Below are 21,429 nucleotides of genomic sequence, written 5' to 3' on the forward strand. Positions count from 1 at the left end.
CACTGGAGGATTCTGGGCGGGGCTCCACCCTGACCACGCCCCCAGCTCCTCACTGGAGGATTCTGGGCGGGGCTTTCACCCCTTAGGAACTGTGGCTTTCTAAAGACTTTTTACTGGCCTCACACAGCAGCCGCCCCTCCTTCTGAGACAGTGTGTCAGTGTATTACTCAGGCTGGCCTTGATCTCCCTCCATAGTCCAGGCCAGCTTACAGTAGGCTTGTAAATCTGAACCAGAATTAGGCCACACGCAGAAATCCTATCTGGAAAAATCAACACTTGGCGGGGGAGGGTTGGCCTCGGGTCCTGGGAGCGCAGTGGGGAAGGTGGAGGGGTACCGTGTTGCTGCAAGTTCAGCCTGTGTAGTCATTTTTCCGCGAGGCCAGGCATCCAGAGAGCCCCGGCCAGCAGCAGAAGGTGCACTGCGTGAGTCCGTCTAAGTGGAGAAGGGAGACACCGGGGCTCCACACCCGAGCCGCAGACCCGCTGGTGTCCCGTCCCTCACACCAAGGGAAGCCAGCCCCGGGCCCCAGGTCCTTTGAGCGGGCTTGCACTCATGGCCCAGGCTCAGCTTAGATGCCACCTCCTCAAGGGAGCCCACCGTGACTGCACCATCTGACCTAGGCATGACCCCCGTACACACAGCATTACCAAGTGTTAACAGATCCGCACCTCATGGTGGACTTTTGCATGCACAGGAATTTCTCAGAGAAGGGATTCGCCCACTTCCGGTTTTTATCATTGATTTCTGGGTTTGGGGATTTGCTTTCCTTTGATTATGTGGGTTTCTGGGATTGAACTCATGTTGTATGGCTTGGCAGAAAGTGTCTTCACAAACTCAGTCGTATTTTAGCCACTATTTAGCCTTTAAAAAAAATAGTTTTATGCCTTTAATCCCAGCACTCAGGAAGCAGAAACAACAGGTGGCTCTCTGAGTTTGAGTCCAGCCTGGTCTGCAGAGCAAGTCTGAAGTTCCAGGACAGAACTACACAGAAAACCCTGCCTCAGAAAACAAAAAATAAACAAATAAAAGTTCAACAGTTATTTGTATATCTGTGCAGGTGGGTTGGGTGCTCATGGGGGCCAGAAGTGAAATCTCCCAGAGCTGGAGTTCTGGGTGGTTTTGAACTGGGTCCTTTGCCAGGGCAGCAGGCGTTCTCCTCCCTGAGTGCACTCTTGGCAGACCTGGGAGGCAGAGGCAGGGGGAGTCCTGCATCCCCCTGGCCGGCCGGCCTTAAGCGAAAGGCACTTTGTGCAAGTGGAGGGTGAGGGGAAGCAATGGAGCACACCCAGGCTCTGACCCGTCTCCCACGGATGTGAGCCTTTTCGTTTTTTGAGACAGGGTTTCTCTGTGTAGTCCTGGCTGTCCTGGGCTTGCTCTGTAGCTCTGTGGACCAGGCTGGCCTCGAACTCACAGACTCACCTGCCTCTGCCTCCAGAGTGCTGGAATTAAAGGGGTAAAGAGAGTCTTATGTTAGCAACTCAAGGGAGACAGGGTTGATTTCAGCCCACAGCTCCAGGGAAGAGCGAGTCACGGCGCTGAGAGCCCTTTGCTCTGTCCCTTCTTCACACCTATAGTCCAGGATCCTAGCCGAGGGACCGTGATCCCCACAGTTAAGACTCCTTCCCCCCCAGTTCTGCTTGGCTGCACAGGCCTGTGATCCCAGCACTCAGGAGGCAGAGGCAGGCGGATCTCTGTGAGTCCGAGGCCAGCCTGGTCTAAAAATGAGGTCCAGGACAGCCAAGGCTACACGGGGAAACCTTGTCTCAAAAACCCAAACCCGAAGCAACCAAACAACAGCAAAAAGATGCATTCCTGCACGTCAGTTAACATAAAAGACTCTCCCGGGACCAAGCACAGAGATTCTGCCAGGTTGACCATCAGCACTGGGTGTTACTCACAAGGAAAAAATAAAAGAAGAAGAAGAAGAACCCTTTGTCTGGGCCTCCGTAGCTGGAGCCTGGGGTGCCCAAGGCCCATGGCCACAGCCAGGGGTGGTCGGCACTCCTCAGGAGCTCACATCCTCGGCTACACAGTGAGCTGAGGCCAGCCTAGGCTACATGAGACCCAGGCCCAAAAAGAAGGAGGAGGAGGAGGAGAAGGAGGAAAGGTGAAACAGGGTATAGAGGGTGATGTTTCCACGAGTCCAGGCCCTTCCTGGTGGCCTCCTGACCACAGCCAAAACAACTCCTCCCAGAGCCCCGGCCTTTGTCCCGGCAGTTTCCACGCCCCTGATGCTATTTCCGGTCTGGCTGTGAGAGCCCAGCACGTCCCGCAGCCGCCTCTGCTGTCTGCTCTGCTCTGAGTCTTCTTGTCTAGACCCTTACCCAGTGACCCTGGCGTGGCCCAGCTCTGACTCAAGGTGTCTCGCTGGAAGCAGCGCCTCTGGGTTTTCTGTTGGCTTTGTTTTCTGAGACAGGGTCTCACTGTTCAGCCCTGGCTGGCCTGGAACTTGCAGTGTAGACCAAAATAGCCTGGAACTCAGAGATCCACCTGCCTCTGCCTCTAGTGGGTAGGCGTAAAAGCGTGCATCTCCACCACACCATGCCTTTTCTTTTCTTTTCTTTTTTTTTTAATTAAAAAAAAAAAAGAAAGAAAAGAAAAAAGAATGTATATGTGTTTTGCCTGTGCAGCTTGTCTGGTGCCGTCGGAGGCCAGGAGAGGGCGATGGTTCTTAGGACACTACGGAAGAGCAGCCAGTGCTCTAATAGCTGAGCCATCTCCCACCCCAGGTTTGAAACGGGGTCTCATGTAGCCCAGGCTAGCCCCAAACTTACCGCGTAGCCATGGATGAGCCCGAACTACTGACAGCTCCTTCTGCTTCTACCTCTCCAGTGCTGGGACCACACGTGTGCACCAAGCATACGGTTCCTGCTGTCCCGGGGGTCGAACCGGGGCCTCAAGCACGCTGGGTGAGTGCGCTACCCACTGAGCCACAGCCCAGCGGCCGATCTCGCTCATTAAAATATGCCTCCGGGGAGGTGTGTTTGCCACACGCGCCCCTGAGTGTGCACGGAGGCCTGAAGACAGCCTGCGGGGGCCCGTTCGCGCCTTGGACTCCCTGGGTTCCGGGGCTCGAACCCACGTCTCGGTGCTGGGCCCGCCGTGTGTGCGGCACGCCAGGCTGTGCCACCGCGAAGGCGACGTTCGTAGACGTCGGCGACGAGCGCTTCCCGGGATCCCGGACGTTGGATTCCTCGCTGGCACCGCGGGGACAGCACGACCCACGGCGCGTGCTCGCTCCCTCCCGCTTCCGGGCGCCGCGCCGCGACCGCGCGGGGCCGCCAGGGGGCGCTGCCGCGCCGCGCACGCCCGAGACCTTTGCGCGCTCGGTGGGCGGCGCGGAGGAGGCGCGGTGCGTCAGCGCGCCCGGGGGCCGGGGATTCGGGGCCCCGCCGTGAGTCACCGGGGCCCCCCGCGCCCCGCGGGAGCATCCCACGCGGGGCCTGCCCGTCCGCCCCGTGTCCCCGCTGTCTGCCCCGGCCACCCAGGAGCCGCGCTGCGGCCCGAGCGTCCTCGGCTGCCTCAGTTTCCCCCTGGCGAAGGCGGCGGCGGCGGGGGGGCAGCACCTCGGGGGGTCAGGTGTGAGGCTAGACCGTGGGGCGGCCGGCCGGGGGCGCCTCCCACGCGCACCCCACCCTGCAGCCGCCCCCCTGGGGTCCCTCTGCGGTGGAGGACGGGCGGGACCCCGCGGGAGGAGGGTCGCCAGCCCCGGGCCGGGCCGGGGACTGTCCGGGGACGGGGCGGGGGTTCCAGACGGCGCTCCCCGGGGGCGCGGGCCGGCGTCGCGCGCTGGAAAGCCCGCGCGCGGCCTGCGCTGCGCGGCTGCCGGGAAATCAGGAGAGAAACTTCTGTTTTTCTGCGTCTGTGTGTGTGGTTTGCTCGCTCTCGCTCTCTCTCTCTCTCTCTCTGTCTCTCTGTTTCTCTGGCGCTCGCCGCAGCCTGAGTTCGGGCTCCTCCCAACCCTGATGCCCACGTGGGGCCGCCGGAGCGCCGAGCTCCGCCCCCTCCCGCCCCCAGCCAATCGCGGAGCGGGCCACTCTGGTCTTTGTGAATCCGCCAATGGGGAGGCGGCGCGAGCCTCCCTCGCGGCCACGCCCCCACCCGGAAACCTATATAAGCGGCTCCCGGCGGCCGCGCGCTCAGTCTGCTGCAGCCCCCGGCCCGCTCCTGCCTCTGGACTCTTGCGCCGCTTTCGACGGGATTTTGCAATCTTCGTTTTTTCTTCTTGACTCCCTCCTCCTTGGGAAGGGAAGCCCCAGCCTCCGGGAGCCCTCGCAGCCTCCTGACCGCGCGGGAAGACGTTGTCATCCTTGGGCCGGCGCCGGGCGCGTGCTTTTGCCCTCGGGGACCTTCGGCGGGGCCCCGCGGTGGAGCGCGGCCGCATCATGACGCTGGAAGAGCTGGTGGCGGGCGACAGCGCGGCCCAGAGGTGAGCACGGCGGGGGCGCGAGGCCTCGCCCGCCGCCCGAGGTGGGCCGGGCCGGTCGCCGGCTAATCGCCCCGTTCTCCTCCGGCCCCGCAGGATGCAGGCGGTGAGCGCCGCGGTGGAGCGGCTGCTGGTGGCCGCGCAGCGGCAGGACCGCCTCACCGTGGGGGTGTACGAGGCGGCCAAGCTGATGAACGTGTGAGTCAGCGCCCCCTCCCCGGCGGGGGCGCCCCGTGGGCGCGGGGTCGGGGGACTTTCCCAGCGCCCTCGGTGGGGGGGGGGGGTGGACGCCTCTCTGAGATTTTATTTTATTTTACTTCTTTATTTTGGTGGGAGGAGAGCCGCGCTGCAGAGCCCACGGCACTGAAAGTTTGGGGTACCGCGTCCCTCTGTGTGGACCGGGCAGCCGCAGTGGCCTTGCGCCCGCGCCGCCACCCCCCCCCCCGGCCCCCCCCCCGCCCACCCCCGGGCACCCTCGGCCTCCCCGGTGCACCCCGGGTCTCGCACCCCTCGCGCCCGCGTTCCCCGCCCCCTCCCCCGCGCGGGGTCCCTGACAACCCTTCCCCCCTGCAGGGACCCCGACAGCGTGGTCCTGTGCCTCCTGGCCATTGACGAAGAGGAGGAGGATGACATCGCCCTGCAGATCCACTTCACCCTGATCCAGTCCTTCTGCTGTGACAACGACATTGACATCGTCCGGGTGTCGGGCATGCAGAGGCTGGCACAGCTCCTGGGGGAGCCAGTGGAGACACTGGGCACCACCGAGGCCCGGGACCTGCACTGCCTTCTGGTCACGGTGAGCTGGCTCTCTCTCTCTCCCTCCCCGCCCCACCTACCCTTCCGCCCGGGGCCCCTGGGACTCGTGTTTGTCAACAGAGCCGGGCTGGCTGGTCGGACACCAGCTCAGTGCCCAGCCACGCTCGGCATGTCCCGTGGGCTGCCTCATCACCCTGGCAGCTATTTTGAGCCAGCCTGTTTTTCCCAAAAGGGGCCCCTGGGCACCCGAGGGAGGCTCCTCACCGAACTCCTAGAGCGCCCACTAAACCCTGTCTTTTTCCTTCCTCCACAGAACTGCCACACAGATGCCTGGAAAAGCCAAGGCCTGGTGGAGGTGGCCAGCTACTGTGAAGAGAGCAGAGGCAATAACCAATGGGTCCCCTATATCTCTCTGGAGGAACGCTGAGGCCCGCTCCAAACGTCCAAAGCAACTGTTGAGTTGCTGTCCCCTAAAAATTAAATAAAATACATATTTCGTCCCCGCCCTCATCCCTCAGAACAATCCCTCCAAAGCCTCCCTACCGGTGAGACCTTCCGGGAGGGGCGGAGTCACCGAGACCGAGATGAGGAGAGGGGAGTGCGCGCTCGCCGCCCCCTGGGCTGCGGAGCCAGGAGCAGCACCAAGGTGGTCGCCGAGACAGGAAGGAGGGAGCCCGGGCCGGCGCCCCGCAGCCAGCTGCTGCACAGGCGCAGACGACCTGAGCCGTCGCCGCGGAGCCGGGATTCAGACTAACTCATCTGTCACTGTGCCGAGCAAGGCAGGTCGCTCGCATGGTTGTTGTTCAGGCTTCTGGACTGCAGAGACTGTAATAAAGTGGTGGAAGCCTCCTTGCTTGCTGTGTTTTCCCTCGCCCCGCCGTCAGCCCTCGCCGGAGCCCCTCCCCGCGCTCCCGGGCTCGGAGCGGAGGCCTTGGGGACCCCGACCTCCCGGACACACCGTCCCGTGCACCCAGACTCTCCTTCCCGGGTCTGGCTCTGTGGGCGCGCAGGAGTCTTCCCCAGCTGCGGTCAACAGCAAGGGAGAAACCGAAACCCGGCGGCCCCTCCCACGGCGCTTCCAGCGGGCCTCAGTTTACCCGCGACCTTTCCACCAAACCCCCCGTGGGCGGAGGAAATCCCCGGGGGCGCCCTGGGAGTCACGCGCAGGGGGCAGCCCCCAAGAAGGGGAGTCCCTAGGGGCGGGGCGCCTGGTGGGGGAGGGGAAGCGTACGGGGTGCAGGGTGTGGGCAGGAGGAGGGCCGTTGGGCTTGTGGGAGCGCTAGCCAGGGGCTTGGAGGGAGTGAGGGGGGAGTAGGAGTGAGGTCACCTACAACAGGCTTCGAGGAGGGGAGGAGAGCGGCGGTGGGGCCTGAGGCAGAGACAGGGCCGGGAACCTGGGGTGGGAAGGTGAGGGTCCCTGGTGGTCAGGTGTGGACTGTTGGGGGAGATGGCTTCCAGTCTCCGCCTGGAGTGGCTCCTCCCTGACCTGCTGGCCTCTGGGTCCCTACCCAAGATCCCACAAGACCGACCGACTCCGGTGGACAGGAGACCTGGGGCTTTTTTGCGCTTTTGCTTTGCCCCAGTCTCAGCCTCTGATAGATGTCCTCCATACCAAAGTTCTGAAGTCTTGCTGGCGAGCAATGGCTCTGCATACCTGCCCCCCTGACTCAGCCACTCCGGCCCAGCGTCTTCCCTCCGCGCTCCAACGGCTCCGGCTCGGCTCACTCTCCCCCGAGAGCCCGAAGCTCCGGGTGGAGCAGCCCCAGCCTGGCTTGGAGCTCGGAGCCGGCTAGCGAGACTCCGTCGTCAGCCAGGAGGAGCTGTCCCAGGCCGCCGGCCTCCGCCTGCTCCCTCGGGGACCCCACGGTGTGCCAGGAAACGTGGGTGTGCTACTTGGACGTTGGGCAGGAAAGACTTGGCAATGCCGGCTGCAGGCAGATAGGCGTGGCGCGCGCGCGCGCGCACACACACACTCGCACGCTCACACGCACACACGCAGCCCCCCCCCAACCCGGACCCCTGCCCTGAGCTGCTCCTGTCCCTCTGGGCCCAGTTGCTCAACCTCTCCGACCTGGCTGTGACACGGCGGCCCCTGTGTGCGCGGGCTTGTGCAAACAGGTGTGCGGTCGGCCTGGCCCGCGGAATCAGCCCTCTGGACGGATCTCCCGTGATGGACGGGTGCTCTGCGTCAGCAGCACACGCGGATCTGGCTCTCCCACGGGGGATGATGTGCTGGAGGACCAGGCCGGGCAGGCGCAGGGCAGAGGCCGGTGGATAATATAAGATAGGAGGTTTAATATCGTTCGTGTTTTTGCGGGGTGGAGGGTCCGAGGTGGGGACGGTGCCAAGGATAGAAGAAAGGCCTGAAAAGGATCTTCTGGGGGGGAGGGGCTGCACCCTGACCACGCCCCCAGCCCCTCACCGGAGGATTCTAGGCGGGGCTCACCTGGCCACGCCCCCGGCCCCTCACTGGGAGATTCTAGGCGGGGCTCCACCCTGACCACGCCCCCGCTCCTCTCTAGGCAGGGCTCCACCTGGCCACGCCCCCATCCCTCTCTCAACTCTTTCTACTTGAGTTCGCTGACCGCTCGGGACACCCCCAGGAGGAGGACACCAGGCTTAGTGTCCCTGTTTCATAGAAAAACAATCCGAGGAGGTGGAGCCACCTGCCCAGGGTCCCGTGACCGGCCACCTCCTCAGGACAGGCTCCCCACGCCGAGCGGTGTCACAAGACTTGGCTAGGACGCAGCACGCTGCAGGCTACCGTGAGTGCCTGAGGGACAAAACAGCCTGTCCCGAGGCTGGGCCGCAGGAAGTCACCTCTGCGTCAAACTCTCCTTTGATGTGACTCCTGTGTCACCTGCATTTATGCAGCCCTGACTGTGTGCCGGGCAGTGTGCCCGCTCCCCCGGGAGCACGCAGCTAACGCAGCGGTCGTTTTCAGCGCGCGGGGCTGGAAGGGGCGGGGCTTAGCCGAGGGCTTCCGGGTGCGCACCTCGGCGCCCCCGAAAGCTGTGTGTGATCCGGTCTGCGTGCGTGCGCTCCCTGTGCGGATTCTGGCAAGTCACCCCAGCTCCTCCTTGGCAGGAGCTGTCATTGCTCTTAACCTCCAGCCCTTTATTTTGTATTCGGGACAGTTTCTCCCTCTGTAGCCCTGGCGGGCCTGGAACTCTCCGCGTGGACCAGGCTGGCCTCGAACTCGCAGGCATCCCCAATGCAGACCTGGAACACTTGTGCTATCGCAGCTAGCGTTTGGTTCTTCCTTGAGGAATGTATTTTATTTATGGCACGTGGAGGTCAGGGACAGCTCCGGGGAGTTGGCTTTCTCTGCCATGTGGGTTCTGGGTTTGGAAGTCTGGTCAGGCTTGGCTGCTGGCCCCTTCACCCGCCGAGCCCTCTCTGGCATCCTGTATTTCAGTCGTTAATGACTCCAGACAGGCCGGGACCTCCCTGCCGCTCCTGGGATCCCAGGCCAGTGTGGCACAAGGCCCCAGACAGTTCAGACCTTTCTCCCCGCCTCTCAGCCCTGGAAACCTCATCCTGGGCCCCACCCTGTCCGCGAAGGGGGTCATCTGTCTCCCAGCACCCAAGCACTGGGGGGGCCTCACTGCTCAGCAGGGTGGGCAGCAAAGCAGATGAGCTCAGAGGGGCGGATTTGGACCAACATCTGGATGACACCTCCCCCCCCAGCCCAAAGCCCTATCAGACAGACTCTGCAGAGACTCTCACGAGACCCAACACAATCTCTCCCCACAGCCCACAGCCCACGGCCAGACCCCCGCCCCAGATCCACATTTCAGAACCCACAGGGGGGTTTCCTCTCTCTGCTGTCCTATTCTTTCTCTTCGAGGTTCCCACCCCGCCCCCTCTCCGGATCCTGCAGTTCCCAGGACCCTGGGAATGGGTGGAGTGAGAATCCTGCCTCCGCTGCTCCTACGGGGTGCGCGCTCCAGGCTGCAGCACGCACCCGGCGGGGGGAGGGAGATGGCCGGGCCCACAAGTGCGTGGGAGTGACGCTAAAGCCTCCGTGCGCACAGCGGGCGCCCAGCGCTCCTCTGCTGGCCCAAGGCTGCGGGGAAAGGTGAAGGTCAAGGTCTGAGTTAACTCTTGTCTCGGGGTCGCTAGAGCGAGGGGAGCCTGGGCCGCTGTGACTCAGTTTCCCCACCCTAAAAGGGAAAGCGGGAGGGCCCTCCCACGTGGAAAGGTGAACGCCGCGGGTTGCAGAGCGCTCAGCAGAAAGCCGGTGGCTTCCAGAACCCTCATTACGGCCTGGAGACACCCCACCCTCTCGCCAGACACTCTGGGGGCGGAGCGGGGCGCTGACCCAGACCCTAGAGGCTCCTCCCCCCTCCCCGGCAGGCGGGAGTCCCGGGTTCCCTGCTCCTTAAATTGGATAATTGGAGACGGAGGCGGGTGCTGGAGTCACAGCGCTAGTGGGCGACTCCGCGGGCGCTTGGGCTCCCCAGCCCGGGGTCACGCCGACCCGCTCCACCGCCTGTCTCGGGTACGCCCTCAGCGCACGCCGCCGACCCCCTCCGGGCGCGCTGGTGCCAGCCTTGCCCTGGTGCCCGCCAGGCCGGGTGTCTGCGGCCCTCAGGGGTGGTGGGGTCCGCCCCGGCGGCGGGAGGCGGGGCGTCCGCACAGACCCTCCCTTTGTGAGCGGCGCCTTCCCTGGGCCGCCTGGCGCTCACCGCTGGGCAGGCAGCCAGCGCAGAAACGGCCTCAGGCCGCGCGCCCCAGCCCCGGCAGCTCAGCCTGGCTTGGGGCCGTCAGGGAGAGCCTATTGTGTGCAGCCTCTGAGCCCGAGCGCGACCTACTGTGTGCGGCCCTGAAGGAGAGGAGTGCAAAGTGCAAAACAACCTACTGTGTGCAGCTCCTGAGGGCATGCTGAGTGCCAAAAAAATTTACTCTGCAAATCCTGAGCAGATTCAGGGGCTGCTGAGTGTAGTCCCTTCATGCTCGCTGAACCCATGGGGTTTAGCTCCTGGGGGTGAAGCCTTGCACAGCCCCCAAGCTCGTAGAGAGTTCAGCGTCTGGATTCGGGGGGGGGGGACTGTGTATACAGCCCGCTGAGCATTGCAGAACCTACTGTGCGCAGCCCCTTCCCAGTATGTGCATTAACTGCCTGTGGCGTGTGATCCCTGAGTGCGTGCGTGCGTGCTTGCGTGCCCACTGTGTGCACTTCATTCCATGTGCAGCCGCCCGTGCCCCTGCCACAGTCAGCTCCTGCTGTGTGCATGCTCTGGCCCGCTCCACAGGGCACCCACTCTGTGCGGGCATCCGCTCGTGCAGACAAACACAGCAGAAAGCAGACGCGCGCAGCTGGTAGCTCTGCGGGCTGCTGGGTACAGGGGAACCAGACGGCCACCAGCCGAGCCTCACACGTCAGAAAACATCCCTGTGTGGGCCAGCACTCACGAGGAAAAGCCCGTGTCTGGGCCACTCGCAATAGCCAGGGCCTAACTGGAGAGGTCCCTGAGCGTGAGTGTCCACTAGAGTTCAGGAAGCATCCAAGAGCTCCACACAGGGCTAGCCACCTTTTATTTATTTATCCATTGCATTTTTTAAAAAAATGTGCCCTGGTGTGCTGCCGGCATGGCTGTCCGTATAAGGGGGTCAGCTCCTGGAGTTACAGACAGTTGTGAGCTGCCGCATGCTTGCTGGGAATCAAGCCCGGATCCTCTGGAAGGGCAGTCAGTGCTCTTAACAGCTGAGCCACCTCTTCAGCCCCAGGGCCAGCCACCTTTGAGCTGAGGGGAAATTTAAAAGTAAAAACAGCCAGGATAGTCTCACACTCTGGGTCCTGCTGTGGGGGAAGGCTCCACTTGAGTCTGGTTCTAATATTGAGGGTGCACTTTACTCTTGGAGGTGTGGCTGGGCAGAGGGCCCCCCCATGGGTCTGGGAGGTGGATTCAGGTATGATGGGCTCTGGATGGGGGTTGGGCCTCCAGAGTTCTTCCAGGAAGTGCCAAAGGCAGGTACAAGGGCAGGCAGTCTCCATGGGCACCACGCCAGTCCTTGGCTTCCCTGAAACTGGGCACAGCAGCTGGGAGAGGTTTCCGGGGCCTGCCCAGCCCCACCTGGCCTGGGGCACTCTCGGAGCTGGGCGGGGCTGGCAGGCGGGCATCCAAGAGGCACAGGGCTCGGCCTGAGCAGGTCTGCACAGGAGATGCAGAGGCCAGACTTGACTGTGTAACTTGAGGGGTCCCCGGGGGTGGGGCACTTTACCCCGCCTCATACCGGTGATGCCCACCCTCGAGTGTCTCCTCTGGCCGTGCAGTAAGGCAGCTGTGTGTTCCAGGGCTTATGCACACTTCCCAGGCAAGGACATCTGTGTCTCTGGGAGAAACTCGTGGATCCCCGGCTCTGGGTGACTTATTAGCCCTCGGTAAATATTTGTTTAATGAACCGCTGCAGGAATACGCAGACGTTTCATTTTGTAAATGTGCAGTAATTGTGCGCCAGGCAGTTGTACATGACAAACACGGAGAGAAAAAGCAACAACCTTGGAAGGAACAGTCTGAGCACGTAAGCACCTGCCTGCAGTTTAACCCTCTCGCTGGCAGACCCCAGAGCCAGGGCCGTGCAAGAGCCACCTTTCTTTCATCTTCCTGGGTCGCCCCTTCCCTGGCCGCCTCTCCCAAGGCCAGCAGGCCTCCAGACCTGGTTTGGAGGGCCACGTAGAGTGTGGTGAGACCCACACTCCCCGAAGGCATGTTCAGGCTTTGAGATCTCCTTTGCTTGCAGAACATTCCAGAGCCAGACAGGGATATCCAGGCAACCTCAAAAGCCTCCTCGAGTTTCACAGTGGAGAAACTGAGGCCCAGAGAGGGGAAGACGAGACGAGGTGGGCAGCCCGGGCCTCACGGACGGAAGCAGTCTCCCACCTCCTCCCGTCAACCTAAAGTTGTCTTTAATTTCAGTTGTTCGGGGGGGAATGCACCCCTGCCAGCTCATGCACTCGGATGGCAGAGGATTAATCTCCAGGAGGGTGCTCCGGCTTTCTCCTTCCACCGATAAACAGCATGCTCCGTCCGTCTGTCTGCCAGAGACATGCACACAGTGGACAGGAGCCCAGACCACTCAGTCACGCCCCACCCTCCAGGGCCCACATAGAAACCCAAGGCCTCTCTCTCTCTCTCCCTGAGTGACCACACCGAGGTCATCCCAGACACCACCCAGGCTCTCCTCTAGCCCTCAGCCCCAGCCGCGGGGACTGGCCCTAAAGGGCCGGAGAGACCCAGACAAGCTGCAGGCGCGCTGGGAATTGCGTTCATCTTTCCAGCCAGCCTGCTCACCCTGCCGGTAATTAGATCCCAGACTGCTGGGGAGACAGTGAACAGCCCGCCAGTCATCACAGCAGCAGCACCACGCCCACAGGCCCGAGGCACCTGCGGAGGGGGGGGGGTGTCCAGTCAGGGAAGGGGAGGCTGTGGGGGGCCCTCTCTCTATTCTCTCACTCGTAGACCTTGAAGAACCCAGGCTGGCCGCAAACTCACTGTATAGCCTAGGATGACCTTGAACTCCTAACCCTCAAGCCTCCATTATCCGTGTGCTGGGGTGACAGGTGCGTACCGGGCTCAGCATGTGGGTGGTAAGGAGGATGGCACTCAGAGATTGGTGTCCACTGAGCCTTGGCTTGGGCCCCGGTCCCTCGGTCCCAGCACAACCTGCAGGTGCACAGACCCTGATCCCACCCACGCATCTCACGCGGGAGCATCGCCCACGGCGGTCTCTGAAATGCCAGCAAACGTGCTTGCCTGCACGCCGCATGCGGGCATCGGGGCGGCAGGGTACCGGGCTGGCGGCGGGTGCAGGGCGAAGCCACGCCCCGGCCTGGGCCACGCCCACCGCGCCGGAGCCGGAAGCCCTGCACCCGCGTCACGGATTTCCACCGGGATTCCCTGGCTCAGACCGCCCGTGACGGTGGCGCCGGCCTGCGTGGGCCACGCTGGAGCCGGGCTCGGGTGACATCAGCGCCACGATCTGCGCAGGCCGAGCCCATGGACCAACACACGAGATGTGTCCGCGGGTTTGCTTCTGTGTGTTTGAGAGAGTCTCTCCCCCCCCCCCCCCCCGGCCGTGGCCTGGGCTGGGGGCTGCCTGCTCGCCACCGCAGGGTCGCAGGCTGGGGCCACAGCACCTGACCACGGCTCTTCCCGGTGGGCTGGGCCGGCTCTGCGCCGTTACAGCGCCTTCCTGGCACGCCGGAGTCTGAGCTCCATGCCCGGCCCAGCGTCAACGCGTTGGCACGGGCGATGCGTGCCTCGCATTCCAACAGCCCCGGAGACCGAGGCAGGAGGACAGCTGTGATCTTGAAGCCATCTGGGCTACATACAAAACCTTGTCTCCAAATTAGAAAAACAAAACAGGACTGAGACTCAGACTGTACCCCAGTGGCCAGGGTCCTGGCTCCAACCCAGCACAATGACTCCAGGGCGCAGTGGCACAGACTTGCCATCCCAGCACTTGCCAGGGCCTGGAGTTCAAGGTCGTCCTCCCTTACACAGTGAGTCTGAGTTCAGCCTGGGCTACAGGAGACCCCATCTCTCCGCAGCCACATCAGAGCCCTCTGTGGAACAGCCCCCTTCCGTCTGGACCCCTCACTCCCTTCTGCACACGCCTGCCTAGAGAGCCGTCCTGGCTGCACGCAGCGCAACCCAGCCGGCGCCAAACCTACAAGCCAGTGTTGACTACTCTGCAGCTCTGGCCTCTGCTGTGGCCTGAGGCGGTGCCCACATGGGAGCCAGATCGCCTGGCCGGCCTGGTCGGTTGGGGTGTGCCCACTGGCTCCTGCTGACTCCAAGGCAGACAAGACTCTAAATATAGCCCGGGAGGAGGTGAGAGCTATTTTTAGCCTGGGTGGCTAGCGCCCTCCCAGTCCCCAGGTCAGCAATCTTGAGGCCAGCCGGGACCTGGGGGGAAGGGAGGAGGTTTGCTTCATTTTCCGAGGTCCCTACACTCTGTGCAGCCTTGGGGAGGAGGGCTGCGAAGGACAGGAGCAAGGAGAGGGGAGGGGAGAGTCTTGTTGGAAGGGGAACCCCAGACACCGCTCTCCCCAGCCTGCCCTGGCCTTCTGCTGGACCGAACTGGTTGCTTTCTATTTGCAGACGGCATAGTACTTTCCATGCCTATTTTTAGCTGCTTTGGGGATCCCTCCACCCAGTCTGGCTAGCCAGCCGGCTTCTCCTCCTCCTCCTCCCAGCTGGCTGACCCAGGGTCGGACTCACACATCACAGAGTGGGCACAGCACCCTGCCCTGGCGCTAGCCTCAAGATAGGAACACCCCTCTGGTCCACAGTGGGGGAAGGGCATTCCTAAGAGCCCAGTGAGCAAGGCCTTCCAGCCTCCAGGAATCTGTGATGCCACCAGGACAGGGCAGGGCTCCCCTGGCTCTAACCTTTCACCTCCTTTTCGGGGTTGTCAAGAAAGCCCAATGCCTCCTTTGACTGGGGATAGCTTGTCTCCATAGGTGGGCTGCAGGGTAAGGGTGAACTGAGGCGTAGACGATGCTTGAGGGCTGAGGGGACATGGTTTTATTTCCAACCGTTCTTTGCCTTCGTGCTCAGACACCTTGGAACAGTTTCTTCGTCTCTGTGGGCCTCCTTTCAAGACGTGACCTGGAAATCACAGTGGAGCACATGATTTGATAAGGAATGTATTAGATACCTTAAAATGGGACAGGCCCAGAGGACTGAGCCATCGTCTCAGGAAAAAGGCACATTCAGACACCTAAGTACCTAGTACTAAGTACTAAGCACTGTAGCACTTAGTATCCTAGTATTCAGTGCCCGGGTACCCAAGCCCAGCTGAGGGGAACCTCCTGGGGTCTCCAGCCTTACAGTCGGTGAGGACCAGGCCTCCTAGTCTGTGGGAGATCCCAAAAGACAGAGCAGGAAACTGAGGCCCTAGAATGGGCTCCCAGGGTCTTATGACTGGTGACACGCGGGCCAGCACACGCTCCTGGCTGGCCGTGGGTGATGAGCCACTCCATATGCCATGGCTACGTTGGTCATTCTGCAGCCATGTGGTTTCACTCAGGGGGGGGGGGGGGGTGGCCAAAGGCTCACTCTGCCAGGGGTGGTTTCACAGCCGGCCTCAGTGCCCACGCTCAGGATAACACAATCTTGTTTGGCTTTGTTTTGAGAGAGTCTTGCTCCACAGCCCTGGTGTGCTATGTACTCTGCTGGCCTGCAACTTGTGGCCATCCTCCTGCCTCTGCCTCCAGAGGGCTTGGATGATAGCTGTACCACCATAGCCCCATTAAGATCTCCAAGTCTGGGCAAGGGCGGAGGTTAGCTGAGCCGGTGATGCTGTGTGAATCCAATGGACCCTAGCAGCCACAGAAACAGCAGGGCGGAGCAGCTCATGCCGGTAAACCCAGTCCTGGGACTCAGCCTTCTGAGGTCCTCCCCAGGCCTGGACCCTGAGAGCCCCAGGGCCTGGGCATGCGTGCCTCTGCTCTTGCCCCTCAGCTGCTCTGAGCCTGGCTCCGGGAAGCAGGATCAGGAGGCTGAAGTGATGAGGCTCCTTCGGAGAAAGGAGCCGGATCCCCACCCCTGGGGCTTAGAGGAAAGGAAGCAGCGGGCACCTTTCGCAGCCCTGAAGGGCCGGAGACAGGCTCGTCTTCAGAGAAAACGGCCGGAAGTGCAGAGGAAACTGCCAGCCAGATGGGGAAGTCAGAGCTAGTCTTACCTCACCAGGGCTCGCCCAAACTCACTAGGAAGCTGGGGACAACCTCGGATTCCTGATCCTTCCGGCTGCACCTGGAGCACTGTGGGCCACACACCCGGCGAGGGGCGAGGTTTGGGGCTTCAGCAGTGAGCAGGGTGGGGGCAGGTGGAGGATGGCGTGTGTGGGGGTCACTGCATTAAACAAAACAAGCCAGAGCCAGGAGACAATGACCTCATGTTTGGTCCTGTATATGAAATCTAGATGTGAAAAATGGAGGATGGGAAGAGAAAGAACCCCAACCCGGGGTTGACAGCAGACCAAGGGGGAAAGGCGCACCAGCCAAGAGCCTGATGAAGACGCTCTGCAAAGATCAAGAGTGTCTAACATGTATGTGTGGAGGGGAAAAAAGGAATGACGAGGGCGGGGGTGGGGCTCATCAGTGAACCAGGGCACAGTTGTGATTCCAAGCACTGTGGCCTTAGAGGGGCCCAGGGGTGGAGCCCCGCCTAGAATCCTCCAGTGAGGAGCTGGGGGCGTGGCCAGGCGGAGCCCCTGCCTTGCATACACAGGGCCTGGGACTCCATCCAAAACAAAACAAAGCCCTAAAGGTTGAGACTCCTTGGGTGTGAAGAGAGGTCACGATGACCGCAGCCCACGCAGCGAGGACAGATGGATTCGGACCCTGGACACCTGTTGCCTGGCTCAGGCCCCGCCTCGCGCTGGCTGGCCTGAGGTAGTCTGCCACGAACAAGGGAGGGTTTCTTTCCCACCTTGAGCTTGGAGTTCTTCCCAGAATGATAAATTCCGGCGAAAGTGAGTGGGTGCACTCTCAGGCCATCAGTCAGAGCGGCATTCTGTCACTCTTTCCACAGTAAACCCCGCTGGTTCCAAACGTAGGGCCCCACTTGTTCCGAAGACAGCTGAGCCTGCCGAGAGCGCACACTCACACACCTTCCCGAATGACCCTGCCCTTCACAGGGGAGGTTTTTTCACATGTCTTTGGATCTTTGTCATTAGCCTGTACCCTTGGCCACTGTGTTAGTTCCGTTTCTGCTGCAGCGATAAAAGACCCTGAGAAAAAGCAACACACAGAAAGAGGGTGTATTTGGTTCTGGGTTCCAGTCTGTCACTTCAGGGTTGTCAAGGTAACAGGAAGTTGAAGCAACCATCAAGTCAGAGGACAAGCTCGCCAGCAAGACCTCCGCTCGGCTTCTTTCTTAAACAGTTCAGGGCCAACCTGCGTAGGAAACTGTGCCTCCTGTGGTGGGCCTGGCCTTCCCGTATCAGCTACTGTAATCAAGAGACAGGCTCGCAGGCGGGCCTCACCCAGGCGATTCTGGGCTGTGTCTTTGTCGGAGTCCTGTGAATTTGGTATTGACTGTTCCTAGAAAGCCTGCTTCCTTAAAAGTAATCTTACAGCATTTATTTATTTTCGAAAAGATGTTCACTGGTGGCCATGATTTCAATCCCGGCTCTTGGGAGACGGAAGCAGGCAGATCTCTGGGAGTTGAAGGCCATGCTAGTCTTCGTGGGTCAGCCTGCCGAACTCACAAGGGCAGGCGTGACCTGGGAGCCGGGTCACCTGACAGCCCGCAGGGCGTGGGGGAGGACTCACCGGAGCTGAGCTACTGTGGAGAGAAGCCCTGAGCCCAAGCTTCGTGAACGTCTTGCAGGCCACAGGAGCCTGTAATCTCCCGAACGTCTCAGGATTCTGTCTGCTCTCCCAGAGACAGAGCACACACGGCCAGGACCGGAGGACAGAAGGCTGGCCCCGAGTTGTCCCCTCTGGCCCTTCCCGACCTTTCCAGAGGCCACCTGATGACTGACGGGTCTTGTTCGATTTGGGGACAGCTTATGATTATTGTCTAGTCCAGGTGTGGAGGCCAGCATATACCCCCCCCACTGTGTCCACACGTGTGGCAGAGACCGTGCTGGAGCCGCAGAGGCAGGAAGCTGGCACCCAGCGAGGCTCATGGCCTGTCTCGCCTCAGGCGTGTTTGTGTAGGGAAGCCAGAGGTGACAATGAGTGTCTTCTTCAGGCTCCATTTTTTTTTCCCAAGACAGGGTTTCTCTGTGTAGCCCTGGCTGTCTTGTACTTGCTTTGTAGACCAGGCTGGCCTTGAATGGACAGCAATCCTCCTGCCTCCACCTCCCTGAGTGCTGGGAATACAGGTGTGCACCACCGAACCTGGCTTTGAAAAAAGTAATAACAATAATTTAAAGCTTACTACATTTATTTATGTGGAAGCAGGGTACACATGCCAGTTTTGAGTTCAGAGGTCAGAGGACAAGCTGCAGGGTCAGTGCCCTCCTCCTTCCACGTGGATCCCAGGGATCAAACCCAGATTGTCAGTCTTGGCAGCGAGCGCCTTTGCGCCCTTAGCCATCTCCCTGGCCTCATTTGCTTGTTTAATTGTTCTTGATTTGATGACATTTGTCCCTGTGTCTGTGCGTGTGCCAGCAGGTGCTTTTGGAGGCCAGAGGGGCATCAAATCCCCTGGGGCCGGAGTTACATGTGGGCCCTGGGCCTCCGGCAGGGCAGCCAGCCCTTTTACCCCTGAGCCAGCTCTCTGGCTGCCTCTGCCCCATTTTGTTTTTGTTTTTTTCTGAGGCCTTTAAACTTACAGCAATGCTCCTGCCTCCTCTTCCTGAGTACTGAGGTGACATGCTTGAGCCCCCACACCTGACAAATAGAAATTTGCTTACATGTCCCCAGGGAAAGCCTTGAAACTGTGGAGACCTCTGGGCCCTGGAGGATCTAGAACTCTCAGGCCCCTCCTGCAGCTTCTGTGGCCGTACACCAGCCGACTGGCGCCCCCGGCTCCTCCCTTCAGATGTGGATGTGTTTGGGTTGTCGTCCCGATCACAGCCCTCACCGAGAGCCACAGAGAGTCGCCAGCGGTCCATAGACTCCGCCGTTCTCTCTGAGCAAAGCTTGTTTCAGCAGCACCGAGTGTTCGGGAGTCACACTGAGCCAGCACCTCGTTCCTTCAGGACCGAGTGGCCTTTCCTTCCCTGCCCACCTGTGGCCCTCGATGCCTCCAGCTTTGTCTGGAGGACCAGAGCCACCCAGGACATCCCTTTCTTTCTTTTTTACTTCTATTTTACGTTGGTCGTGTTTGCCTGTCTGTCTGTGTGAGAGTGTCAGCGGCCCTGCAACTGGAGTTACAGACAGCTGTGAGCCGCCATGTGGGGGCTACGCATTGAACCCGGGTCCATCTGGAAGAGCAGCCTGTGCTCTTAACCCCTGAGCCATCTCTCCAGTCTCTACAGCCCCAAACACTTTTTTCTTTTCTTTTCTTTTTCTTTTCTTTTTGACAAGGTTTCTCTATGTAGCTCTGGCTGTCCTGGAACTCACTCTGTAGACCAGGCTGGACTTAAATTCACAGAGATCTGCCTGCCTCTGCCTCCTGAGTGCTGGGACTAAAGGTGTGGGCCACAACTGCCTGGCCTAACATTACTTTCCTAAACAACAACAACAACAACAACAAAAATATATATATAGGGTGAGAGGGAAGAGGGTGGGACTGAGAGGTGAGGAGGGATGGGGCTATGACTAGCCTGTAATGTTAATTAATTAATTAATTGATTGATTGATTAATTAATGAAAAAATAATAATTAGCCAGGCATGGTGGTGCATACCTTTAATTCCAGCACTCAGGGAGGCAGAGGCAGGCAGATCTCTGAGTCTGAGGCCAGCCTCATCTACAAAACGAGTCCAAGACAGAGAAATCATGTCTTAAATAAAACAAAACAACAGAAATATTTATCTTGCTTTAGTTATTTGTAGTACCTGTTGGTGCAGTGCCCACAGAGGCCAGAAGGGGGCGTCGTACCCTGGAGCTGGAGTCACCGGCGGTTGTAAGCCTCCGTTGTGGGTGGTGGGAATCGAAGCTGGATCCTCTGAGGGGGGCAACTGGTGCTCTAACCGCTGAGCCACCTCTCCAGCACCGGGTCCCCTTTTGTAGCCCAGGCTAGCCTTGACCTCTGTGTCTCCTTCCCCCTTGTGGCTGTGGTCCCCTTCCGTCATGGGAAAGCTTAGGCAGAGTCCTTTGGGACCTTTAGGGTCTCTGAGGAGCTGTTGGGCGGGTTCTGCAGACAGCAGAGCCCGCGGGGGTGTGGCCTGTGACTCGCCTGCCTGCGTGTTTGCTTGGCTGGGGAGTGGGGGGTGCAGCTGTCAGCGCCTCACAAGCATCAGACGCTTCCAGAACCCTGCCCTGTTTTCTCTGCTCCTGAGCCTTCCCGGCAGGAGACCCCGTGGCCGCCCCCCTTTAGAACTTCCTGCCACTTCACTGGCCGGGTGGGAGGGACAGGAGGTCTTGGCTGATGTCACCCAGTGTGACAGCCTGTCCAGGGCAGCCTCGCCACTCACACAGCGAGCAGAGAGGAAGCCCCGTCCAACCTGGAGCCAAAGGCTCAGTCCCCCCCCCCCCCAGCCCCAGATTGCTACCCAGGTGAGCGTCTAAGGCCGTGGTCTCCCACAGGCAACCGCAGGCCACAGTAAGTGCTGGCTGAGCCAACATCACACCCTTTTCCAGCCCGCGCTCGCTCCCCGCCTCGCTGTCCTGGGTTCACCCCTGCTCCGCCGCCGGTCAGACGGCTGAAGGTGAACAGCAGAGAAATGTCAACCTCCGAGGGACCCGGGCTGTGGGTGGCTCCCGGCAGCCCCAAAGACCACCTCATCTGCACCCCAGATCTGCGACACGCTCTCCACTGTAGTATGAAATATTGTATGTGCAGGTGAGAAATTTTGCAGGGGGGTCAAGCTGAGGGACCCATCCTGGACCATTCAGGACGCCCTGTCATCAATCAGGTCTTGAGAAGGAGTCAGGGGGGTGAAAGGCAGCTAGACTGGAGACACTGCAATGCTAGCTCTGAAGGAGGGGCATGGAGCTGCGGGCCAGGGGCTGCGGGGCTGCTACGCGCTGTGGTGGAGCAGGGGTAGGGACTCCCTGGAAGTGCAGTGCAGGCCTGGACTACAGCCGAGGGATGCCCGTGCTGAAGCTCTGATACCACAGCTGTTGGGGAATAAAGGGTCTTTTATTTTGTATGTGCTGGGTTCCAACCCTGGGCCTTTGTACTTGGGATCGCCGAGCCCTGCTCTGAGCCCCTTACTGGGCAACTCCAGGCAGGCAGGAAGTGTGCCTGTCTCAACAGAAAGGCTAGGGTGGAGCTCGGTGGGTGGAGGGCTCACCCAGCACCAACAAAACCCTGGAGGCCATCTTCAGCCAACACCTGTGGCCACACCTGTCCTTCAGCCCTGCGCAGAGTCCGCCAGGCCTGAGCCTGGCTGCTCCCTCACCCTGGGTGTCGGGAACAGAGCCCGGCCCATTGCAGCCTCCTGGAACCCCTGAAGGAAGGGGGTGAGGCTGGCTGGCCACTGTCCCTTGCAATCCCTGAGGGGTCCTGGCCAGAGAGAGGAAAAGAGTTTGGAGTCCAGGCAAAGGAAACGTGAGCCTTTTATTATGGAGGATTCACCCGACCGTGACCTCATTCCACACAACACGAACACTGTGAGGGCGTGGCACATGGGGGGGGGTGGTTAAAATCAGAAGTTAAAAGCGACCGGTG

At 60.8% G+C, this 21,429-nt stretch overlaps 2 protein-coding genes across 2 annotated transcripts; one reads left to right on the plus strand and one right to left on the minus strand.

Annotated features, from left to right (window-relative positions):
- Positions 1 to 3,523: 3,523 nt before the first annotated feature.
- On the minus strand, positions 3,524 to 4,385 carry LOC129677073 (basic salivary proline-rich protein 3-like). Its single transcript, XM_055607662.1, has 2 exons — positions 3,963 to 4,385; positions 3,524 to 3,823 (listed from the first exon to the last, which is right to left on the minus strand). The coding sequence occupies exons 1-2, from the start codon at positions 4,383 to 4,385 to the stop codon at positions 3,524 to 3,526; spliced, it is 723 nt and encodes a 240-aa protein (XP_055463637.1).
- Gadd45b (growth arrest and DNA damage inducible beta) lies at positions 3,836 to 6,036 on the plus strand. Its single transcript, XM_055607723.1, has 4 exons — positions 3,836 to 4,430; positions 4,524 to 4,625; positions 5,001 to 5,223; positions 5,497 to 6,036. Exons 1-4 carry the CDS (start codon positions 4,387 to 4,389, stop codon positions 5,608 to 5,610), a joined length of 483 nt encoding a protein of 160 aa, XP_055463698.1. The 5' UTR covers positions 3,836 to 4,386; the 3' UTR covers positions 5,611 to 6,036.
- Positions 6,037 to 21,429: the final 15,393 nt, after the last annotated feature.

The sequence above is a fragment of the Psammomys obesus genome, unplaced genomic scaffold (assembly GCF_907164565.1).
Source record: "Psammomys obesus unplaced genomic scaffold, mPsaObe1.curated_primary_1811, whole genome shotgun sequence".
Lineage (NCBI taxonomy): Eukaryota > Metazoa > Chordata > Mammalia > Rodentia > Muridae > Psammomys > Psammomys obesus.